The 10602-nt window shown below is 50.3% G+C and overlaps 1 protein-coding gene across 7 annotated transcripts in view; it reads left to right on the forward strand.

Moving 5' to 3' along the window:
* SSBP3 (single stranded DNA binding protein 3) overlaps positions 1-10602 on the forward strand; it is a 59473-nt gene that overhangs the window by 34979 nt on the left and 13892 nt on the right. For 5 of the 7 annotated variants that reach the window (XM_026086942.1, XM_026086944.1, XM_026086943.1 and 2 more), the window contains exons 3-4: positions 9549-9629; positions 10401-10460. In XM_026086942.1, the coding sequence (XP_025942727.1) occupies positions 9549-9629; positions 10401-10460 (141 nt within the window). The remainder of the gene's footprint in view (positions 1-9548; positions 9630-10400; positions 10461-10602) is intronic. The other 2 variants (XM_026086945.1, XM_026086947.1) reach the window with 1 other exon arrangement.

A 10602-nucleotide genomic window follows, 5' to 3' on the forward strand; every position in this document is an offset into this window, starting at 1 on the left:
TCCTTCTCTTGGAGCTCAGCAGCAACCTTCAGGCTCGGGGCCAGAGGGAAATGCAGGCTTCAGAGTCTCTCCCAAAACCTTGTGCTTGATAGGAAAGGACAGGCCCTGGGCACCCTTCAGTTGTCTGAGCACGACATGGTGCCAGCAAACTGCAGCGGTTGGCGTGAGCCTGTACTCGGGACAAAAGGTTGCCCTGTTCACAGCTAGCGTGAGTAGATGCTTTTATTTAAATCTCCTTCTTTGTTCCTCTAAAATGAGCAAACAAACCCGTTGCTCGTCCTCCTAAAGGTCATCAAAGTCRTTTCTGCTTTTGTTTTGAAAGCCAAATTGATGCCCATTTGCAGATACCTCAGATGGATCTCTTCTGCTCCAGCAATGGGGAAGGGGGTTTACCAGGGAAATGTAGGTTATTTTACAGAAGGTAAAATAAAAGCTATTAATAGAAGTGTAAGACCTTCCTAATACCAAATAAATGGGGCGTAGGAGGTGGAGGAATGAGTGTGCGCACACCCAATAATCAGACACCCTCTGTGGCTGTGCCTTTTCTCCCAAATGTGAACTCGCTGCGTAGCTCTGTAACACTCTCTCTGATGAAATGGAAAGTTGAACATAAATCAATGTCTGTGGCTGTGTTAGCTATGCATCAGCAGTTAGTGCGCGAGATGCACCAAAACAAAGCGCCGGCTGGTCGGTGTTCCTACACTGCCCCCTAATGCAGAGAAGCCTCGGGAGCTGGGGAGGACGGTGGGATTTCTGAGTTTGGGGGGGCTTCCATTTGCCTCCATGCCCTTCAGAAGAAACACGTCCATTTACTAGGTCACAGTTACCCTCTCGGCGAGATGGAGACGAAGCTGGCGGCGGGAGGCCACAGCGCTGCTTTGCTCTCCCAAGGTGGTTTTCAGGCTCCCATTTTAGCGTCTGTTGGTCACGCCATGGATGCCTTGCTAGTGCTTCTTGAGCCGTTTAGTTCGCTCTATTGAAGTGGCTTCTTTCTTCGTTGTGCAGAGCATTTTCCAACAAGGAACATAAGTAAACAGAGCCAGTGCAGGCATTTTACCATTAGTTTTATTTCATGTGAGGTTTAGGGATACACATCTGTCCTGACTCTGTAATAAGCTGAGCATTGCTCTCACTTGCTCATGGGCTCCCAGCCAGGGGTAGCCGGGCTGCTCTTGCCCCTCCGGTGCTGTTGAGCCACCAAGGTCTCGTCCAAGGACTGCTGCAGGATGCCACGCTCACCAGCTGCAGCTCTCTCCATCAACCCGCCCCGTAGGGAGGAACGGCTCTGGCAGATGAGCACATTTTCAATCACGCGTTGGAGTGGCATCTCAGCGTTGGCCTGCCCTTCATCCAGCCTGCTGCCATCGCCCTCCCTGCCCATCCTGTCTCCCAGCCTGGAGTTGTAGGAGATCAGCAGGCATCCCCAGAAAGGTGTCTTTGAACAGACCAGTAAGGTTATCCACAGATAATGAAGATGGCAAAGTCAGGGAAATGGGAAGGATCCCATTTCTTTCTGCTCCCCCCTCAGAGGCCACCATTTTCCCCCGTTAGTCTCGCTGTGCTCGGTTTTTCTGTTGGAATTGCAGCTTCAGGTGAGGCAGAAATCTTTGCAATCTGATGTTATTCACATGAGATTTGCTGCTGCTCTGTAGACTCCTAATTTTAGCAGAAGCTCTGTGGCCGCTGCTAGCCTTGTCTAGTCCCTTCTGCTGCTTCTGTGAACCAGTTTCTGGGAGACGGCTCAAGAACTGCAAGACAAACTTCCCTTTCTCTGAGCCAAAGGGAACTTCACAAAAATCCCAGGAAGCAAATATAAATGCCAAGATGTATCCGATTTGCTCTCTGTGTTGCAAATACAATAGATGCCTTCCCAGAGCCCGCTGGAACAGGCGGGATGTGTTTGAGCTGTGGAGATTGCCGAAGCAGGGCACACGGTTCAGATCTCTAATGGTTCCTCTTGGGGATATCTTGATTTGAAATTCTCTCAAGTAATCTCTTTAGCCGTCGTTCAGCCAGCTTCCTGAGGAGTGTCCCCCATCGTGAGATGTGCTCTTTCCTCCAGCCGTTTCCACGTTTCCCCTCCCTGGGAAGGGTAATGTAACTCTTCTCCAGGGAGCGCTGGACTAAAAGATCAGAGTCTGCATTACTTCCCAGCTGTTCGCGACGAAAGCTGGCTTTGCGAGAAAAGGAGCGTGTTGTCCATCTCTGTTTCTTTTGGGAATAGTGCTCTCAACACAGCTTCCAGGGAAGGGATTTGCTACTAGAGAAAAGATTTACGAAACAGAAAGGTACGATTTAGAGCTTTTTGTAGCTGCTTCTCTTCCTCTGGAGACAGAGGTTCGGGGTTTATAGGGTTCTCTTCTGGCTGTGGGTAGTCCCATTTTCAAAGGTGGACCCTACAGCTCCTAAAAATGAGCTACCTTSCCTGAACACAAAGGCATTTGAACAGCGTCGCTGTTGACAGCTCTTTGTCTGTTCTAGGAAATGAAAAGCAACAGAAGCATGTACAGAGCTCRGTACTGGAGGCCAGCACAGTTTTCCTTCTCTCATGACACCTGAAGCCGTTTTTTTCCAGCTGAGGTGCATCCAGCAGTCCACAGGAGATGGCCAAAGGCAGGGCACGCTCACCACGTAAATGTGTTAGCAAGGAAAGCAGCCAGGAGAGCAGCAAACTACTGTGTGCGCAGCGTTAGGCAGTGTCAGTGAATCCAGCAGCTCTTCAATATTTACACCAAACCAGCCAACCCTGGGGGACGACAGCCTAGTTGTTTTGGAGAGAGATGAGTCACCTTCTACTGAACTGGGCAGAAAATCATTACTTTGACCCAAGCGAGTGATGTGGCGGAAGAGCATGATTTGCTCTAGGACAGGCTGCTGGCTTTTCCTGGGGGAGCGAGCAGCGCGCGCGTTTGGAAGTGGACTGCAGATTAATAGTGTGGATGAGCCTGCGGTGCCTGTTTGCAGGGGTCAGGCAGGACCAACCAGCCCAGTCCCTCAGTGGGCTTGTTTTGGAGCTGGTTTGTGAGCTTCGTATTTCCCCTGTAGCACAAACCCTGTAAGAGTGGGTGGAAGCTAGAGCCAGACTGATCTCGAAGGGCTGGTTACACCACTCCTAATGCTATAAGCTTTTCTAGCCCTGCTGGGTTTTCTGTTATAGTGCAAGGCATGTGCTCTACAAGTTTTGAAGGAACATGGCTTATGAAAGAGAAGAAGGCTGAAGGAAAGAAAAAGCAAGTGTCAGAGAAAGTTTCTCTGGAAGTTTAGTAGGATGCCCAAAGCTTTTGTAACGAATGTCTGGAGCATATGGTGGGATTTGCAGTCAACTTTCTCTCGGGCGCTCCATCCAGATGGAGGTGACTGTTCTTGGCTTCAGCTGACATGGGTTTGTTTCCTGAAGAGCTGTGTTTAACATATTCCTTAAAATCAGAATTCTGCACTTGGAAGCCCCAGATGCAAGAGAGGCAGATCTCCTGCCCACGTCTCCCTTAGTAGGTCTTCTGGGGAATTTGGCCAGCGTTAACGTTTCRTTACTTTCTCCGAGAAAGATGCAGTTGGGTCTTCACCCAGCACCTTCTGCCTTCCTGGCGTTGTTGGCCTCCCTCGCAGTCAGCGTGCCCGCCAGCCAGTTGGTTTGCTGCGGAGAGTCCCAGCACACGACATGGCCAGGGAAGGCCGGGGCAGGGTGGGCTTTCCTGCTGTCACCCCTTCCAAAGGCCAAGTCCGTTATAATCAGATGACCCTTCCTCTATGCTCTTCTGCCACCACTGTTCTGGTGGGGTTCTAGGCAGTGCCTGTTGCATAATAAAACTGAAACCATATCTGATATAGAAACGGTTTTGGGCTTTGGTGGTAGACTTGGGTGCGTTGCAGCAGCTCAAAGAGGCTTTGAGGGTCAGACTTCAGGAAGGGCTGCTCTGTGGGGCAGGGAATTTCTTCTAGGAAAGTGAAACTTGTAGTCTGTGAACCAAAGCCTGGCAGAAGTCTGCAAGTGGTGTCCTCCAGCAAGCTCAGAGCCGCCTGGATTTAGGTTATTAACCTGGGGATGTGCCAGTTGGTTGTAGAGCTCTTCAAGCACTAAGTGCCCATTAAGTTTCTTACTGGATCCTCAAATTATTGCGGGCCGGTGATTTTTAGCAGGCGTTGTTGCGAGGCTGCCAGAAAGCGAGGACACTAGCTGGTGGGTACCAGCTCGCTTGTGCCCTGCGAGATGTGAGCAGCCCTGCCGGGATCTCCCCGTGTGCCCCTGGATTGAGCAGTGTGGAGGCTATGACAGCGGAAGGTGAGAGCGGAGCCATTTTTACGTTGTTTTTCTTTAAACTCGTGGAGCACACAAGTTTTAGCTCCAAAACCCTTCCGAGGGCTGGAACAACGGTTTGGTTAGCAGGACTGGACATGGGCTGCGGAGGTGGAGGAGCCAGGCAGGCGCCCCGGGGACTCCGCTTAAGATGGTATGGGGGTCACACGTGGAGATGTGGCCAGGCTATCGGCCGCGGCCGCCTGAGCACGCGAGGTGGACGGCCTCGTCTGTATTGCAAACCTTCCCGTGTTCAGGGAGTGTTTTTTAAAAGACCTTAATGCAGTCCTGCTAAGGAGAGTTTTGTCACAGTGATGCTGTGGTGGGTTCTTTAAAACAGATTTTCTTGTGTCCGTTAGTGACCACGGGTAAAATTTTCCAAAGAGGCATTAAGGACCCAAGTCACATTTTCAGAAGTGACTTAGAAGATGATTTAGTAGTAGGTGAGAAGCATGTTAAACGCACCAGCTCTGCTGCCTTTGTAGAGGATTAGTGCCTCGCTTTTGCTCTTAAATCAGCCGAGGTGCCCCAGCCAGGCACCCCGCAGAGGACGCGTGCCCCTTTTACTCTCTGAGGGCAATTAAATTAAAAAATTAAAAATTAATTAATCTTTACTTAATGTTCATTTAATTTATCTTGGTACGTTCTAACGCTGAAACCGGTAGGCAGAGAGAGACAGCTTTTAACATGCAAGACACTTTTCTGTTGCTACCTCTGAATTGTTGGTGTCTTGTTGCGTTGATGCTTTGCCTCCTTATACCAGTCTTCATTGTTCTGCCACCCCCAGAGGTACTTGAAAATGTTTTTAAATATCAAAACTCCACCATTAGCTGAAAGTATGTAGCCCATAAAACATGACCCATTTGTGGTGAATTACTCTTGAAACATAAATTGACACATGCAGAACTATGATCGCTAGTGCAATTTTCCATGTTTAATATTTTACAAGAACTTTGAGAAGTTGAGCTCATGAAAGACAGAGTGGAAATAATCTGATCACATGGAAACTCCGGTTATAAAGCAGCAGCAGCAGCAGCAAACTTCTGTCATCTAATAGTCCAAATTTGTCTTTTAAAGTCCCTGTAGTAAAGAGGAAAAAAATTAAATAGAGATGAGGTTGACAGGTGGGCTGGAAAACCTAGAGCTATCTGAAACAATTTCTTCTAGTGCTGCTTTAGATGTTTTGGTTTGGGGTTTTTTTTGAGGTAGCCAAAAGAAGGTAAAGAATAACCTTCCATGTAACGCATTAAACCAAAGCTTGCCAAAGCGGGGGGAAAGCTGATGTGAACAGGCGTCTCCAACGTTTCCTAGCACTGCTTCTCCATCAAAGGCGTTTCTAGTTGACGTGGTCCGAGGAAACGGGGAGTTAGCATAAATGCGTACGGGGCTGTCTGCTTGGGTCTGCAAAGAGCCTGAAACCACAGCTCCAGCCTGTAAACTTGCCTCCTAAGATAAATGCTTAAGTGTTAAGTGGGCAGGCGCTCGCAGCTGAAAGGCAGCTCTCGGTCGTGTAACCTCGGCAAATATTTACGGAGGTAGCAGCATCCAGAGGCTCTGCGTGTCTGACCGAGAAGTACRTCGTGCATCTGAAGCGGGGCCGTGGCCACGCAGAGGGCCGTGCCGCCGCGGCGGGTTTCTCCCCCGCACCATGGCTTTAGTGGCCCCAGGGTGGCAGGCAGGAAGTCGCGAACGTTTCGGATGCTTCTTGTTGCTGTTTTGAAAAAGAAGAAAACAAAACCACCGTTGCGGCTCCTCCCCTGCTGCGCTGCGAGTTGAGGGAGCGCGCAGCCTTCGCCGAGATGTTTGCACAAACTCTCCAGCTGCAGTTGCATTAGCCAGAAGTAGCTGTCGGGAGCATTACTACGGCGGGGTAGCGCGACCACGAGGAGCCTGTTTACTGCCCTGTGCCGCTTGCCAGCAAAATGCTTCACAAAGTCTTGAGTTTCCTGGGAGCGCGTTACTATTCCTCGCGTGCTCGCAGCTTGCACAAGGCCGTTACTGTCTGCGCTGTCGGGGAAGTCGAGAGGGTGGGGGCGGCCTGGAGTTTCTTGGCCAGGAATCAATTAACCACTGCTGCTCTTTGCACTCCGCTGTATTTTGGCAAACTGTGAACAGTCGGGGGATTAAGCGCGTCGTACGAGGGGAGCGAGCGAGGGTGTGCTTGGAAGCGTGCAGGGAGGATGCGATCCAAGACCGCTTTCCCTCCTCCACTCCCCTCCCCGTGAAGGAACTGGGAGACGTGAACTGCCATAAACCGCTTGCTGATCGGTCTTAAATGCTCAAATTGATCTCCTCTTGCCTTTAATTAATGCTAGCGGCTTAGGGAAAGAAGTTTTCTGCATGCTCCCGGTGAGGACAGGGATCTACCCCGCTAAGCGTGCTGGAGGCGAGGGCAGGAACGCATCCCCCGTCATGCGTTTGAGGAGCACAAACATCTGATGCTCTCAAGATCTAATTGCTGTATGCTGCGGGGGGCGGGTGGTCCCTCCAGTTAAAATGCTGGTGTTTCCTTTATGGACGCTTTTATTCCAATTTCTCTAAAATAAACAAACGCTGCTTGCTTCGAAGGCTTTAACTGCAGCTCCAAAATCCCACCTCCCAGTCCAGCCGAGGGGCACGCGGGCGGGAACGTCTCCAGCGCCTGCAAYGTGTGCTCACCCTACCCGCTCGCCCGTGGCCTATGGAGCCCAGCTCTCCTCCGAACCCGAGCCCGGCTCCGGGGCAGGGGGAGGATGTCGGCGATCCCGCGTGACTCGCACGCTACAAACTGCAGCAACATGTACGCTAACTAGAGAGAGGCTTCTTGAAATCAAAATTCAAAGTCGCCCACCTGGGGTGGTTTGTTTAACTCCCCCAAGGATGTGCTTGGTTTGGGAGGGAGGTGGCTGGGTTGGTACTTGGAAAAAATCGTCCTTGCTCCCTTCCTCCCGGCCGCTGCCGCTAACAGCGGCGCGCTGCGCTTCGGCGGCGGAGTCGAAATCTCTCTGAGCGAGAGGCGCTGTCTGTAGCAGGGACCTGCTGCCTCGCCGTCGGCCACAGGTGCACCGAATTTAGCCATTCACGGGGAGCATGGTCTGTGTCCAGGCGCAGAGAAGAATGACCCCGTGCAGAGGAAGAATTTGGGGGCTCAAAGCGCATGTTTTGCAGGACCTTTCTCCTTGTGGGTTGGTGGCACTGGAGGACCCTTGGAGAGTCCTGGCTTGCCCTTCCCGCTTTGTTGCGCTGCTCGTTCGTCCTTGCCCCTCTTCCCTGSCCCAAAGCCCGTAGCTGCAGTGCGCAGAAAGGACCTTGTTGGTAGGCAGAGCCTTGTTCACCCCTTCTGGGCTCAGCGCTTCTCTTGCGTGTTAAAAACGRCGGGATCTGGGCTCTGGTTCTCTCTCTCAGCACAGGTGGTGGGTGACGGCTGCCGCTGGCTGACGAGGCAGAGGCGTTGGAAGCAAAACGAGCTGGGTGTCCGGCACGAGGTCGGGGACGCCCCGCCGGCCTCTGCGGGAAGGCTGCCCGGCTCGCGGCGGCTCCCTTCCCGCGGATCCGGCTTGGCACGTGCCAAGGGACRTGGAGGGAGAGGGTGATTGGACTGGCAAAGACTCCAGCAGGAGAGATGTCCCGGGACTTAAAAAGAGGCGTTTTTGCTTCTCCGGCCGGGTTGCGCAGGGGACGTGGAAGCGTCGTGGTCTCTTTGTGCCGAGGTTTGCACGTCCGGAGGAGCAGGGGCTGCTCTTGTTCGCCTCTTCGGAAAAGAGGCGGTGGAGCAAGTTGTGCAAATGGCGTGACTTCATTGCCATGACCACTTAAACTGTAGCTGGAAGACTGGCAGGAGGCTGTTTGTTTAAATCTGTTTGGCTACATCACTCTGCGTAACAGTTCAGGGGGAAAAAAAAAAAATCCTCTTACTTTATTTACATTGCACTCAAGTTTCCGTAGTACAAAAGATTTGCAGGTGCAAATATGTCCTGCCTTCATTAACTTCCCCTCCCTTTTTAATTTATGTGATTTCAATTTTCCTTCCCTGTACTGTTAATTAGGGGACCCTCTAATCAGTACCATTATCACAGTGGTATTCATGTTTAGGAAAGCTGCTAAACAAATGCTTGCAAAATTGCTAAATGGCTAATTAATGTCTGTTAATTAAGAAAATTGCTCATGGTAACAAACCATGCCATTGCTGGCAGCAGCTAGAAGGCGAACACTTGTTGAAATTAGTAACGAGGCAGGTATAGAACATCTGCTCCCGAGCCTTTTCCTGGAGCGTGCCACTGCTTCGCATAACATACTTACAAAGCTTATTTGCTTTCTGTACCAATTACGCATTCTTCGACTCGAAAATACTTTTTTTTCCTTGTGTTAACATGCACCAGTCCATTCTTGCACCGAGCTCGCAGTTTTTCCAAGCAAACTTTCATTTTGTGCTTTAAAGGAGGGGGGAAAAGAACCAAAAAGTGGGCGTTCAACCCCAAAATGTCAGAAACTACTGCATTGCAGTGTTCAAAACCTCCATGAGCTAATCTTCCTTTTTTCCCCCAGACGTCTTTAGTATCGCTTTCCTCAAAAGGTATTTTACTTGCACCATTAGGTAATTCATCTTGGGGAAGGCTATTGCATCCTTAAAGGGTAACCGTACAGCCCTGCATGTACAAGCGGCTGGGTTGTGCCGTCCGCGTCTCGGAGCCAACCTAGGCGTCAGGTTCAAAAYGCCCGGCACGAGCGTGGCACCTGCTCCTAATCCCGTTTTCAGCCTTTGCCCTAGCTTTACGGTCTCGAGTAAACCGTGGGCCCTCAGGTCCAAAAGGAAGCCCTGGAAGGTGTTTCCTGCCTTCAGGAAAACGTGGGAGGAGAGAGGAAAACATTATTTTTGGTTTGGGGGTTTTTCTGTTTTCCCCAACCTCTCTGATGCTCTCCTGCGTATTTTTCTTTCTCGCTGCACGCCCTTGCAAAGTGTATCCCTGTGTGTTTATCATTGCCGACTTGGTTGAATTGCTGAACCGTTTACTGTAATGTGGCTGCTGTACTTTGACAGATGTTCTGATTTTTTTCTTTTTTTTTGCCTATATCATTATTCACTGTTTAGTTACAAAATGAACAGAAACTCAACGAAAAGGAGGAAAAAAAAAAACCAAACCAAACCAAACCAAAAAAACAAAACCTTGCGAACTGGCTTCCCAACAAAACAGCTCCACCAGCGAATCCTTTTTTTAGCTCTTTCTGCGCTTTCATGTGCTAATCTATAACCTCCTTCTACTGTCTGACCTCACAGGGACCGCCTGGTTCACAGCCCTCGCCACACGCACAGCCTCCACCTCACAATCCTAACAGCATGATGGGACCCCACAGTCAGGTAAAGACCCTAGCGGTGTGTAGGGCTGTGCACTCGATTTTGCTGGGTTTTTCCTGTAAGCATGTCGGGAGCGGCTCCCCGCGGCGGGAAACGGCCAGAGCCTTCCCGGGCGCCGGGGAAGCCGGGCTGCTTCCCGCTGCCGGCGATCCCCGTCTCCTCCATATATTTTTTTTTTCCTTTTTTTTTTTTCTCTTGTTGTCACCCCAGCTCCGATATGAAATGTTGGGTTCTTCCCAGTTTTTGTATGTGCAGTTGACAATGGACTGAGAAGTCAGTCGTGGGTATCAGACAACTTTACCTTCCCGAGGTAGCCTCCAAAGTTTAACTTGATTTGGGTTTTTTAAGCTTCTGTTAGTAGCAGCAACTGTAAAAAGTAACTTAAGTGTTTCCTCTTTTTTTGGTACTTAGCATTGGGGATTTTTTTTGTGCGTGTCTGTATGTGCTTATTTGCCACTTTTTTTTATTATTATTTATTAAAACTCGGACAGTATCTAATGTTCAGGGTTTCCCGTACGCTAATTTTAACAGCTTTGTGCAGTGTTGTCGAAGTATGTCAGACGGTCTCTCAAACAGTAATAAATCTACGGAAAACGTTAAAAAACGGACTCCGAACACTTTTTCTTTTTTTTTTTTCTTTTTTTTTTTTGTCTTCGAACTTACCTTTTTAAAAAGGAATTTCTGCAGACCAATGTGTAAAGTGTAACCGGCCTTTGTGTGGAACGCGCTGTCTCCTTGCAGCTTGTCGCTGAACCTAATTTTGTGTAATTGCAGCCTTTCATGTCGCCGCGCTACGCAGGAGGTCCCCGGCCCCCCATCAGAATGGGAAACCAGGTACTGCTCTCCCTTCCCGCTAACGGGCGGTTCGGCTYGGTGGGCGCCCTTTGGCTTTTTCTGCTGCTTGGCGGAGAGAAGCGAGGAGGGAACCAGACGGGCTAGCGAGGCCTGGGAGCGCTTCCCGCGTTTGGTTGAGAGG

The sequence above is a fragment of the Apteryx rowi genome, unplaced genomic scaffold (genome assembly GCF_003343035.1).
Source record: "Apteryx rowi isolate R43461 unplaced genomic scaffold, aptRow1 scaffold_7, whole genome shotgun sequence".
NCBI classification, from domain to species: domain Eukaryota; kingdom Metazoa; phylum Chordata; class Aves; order Apterygiformes; family Apterygidae; genus Apteryx; species Apteryx rowi.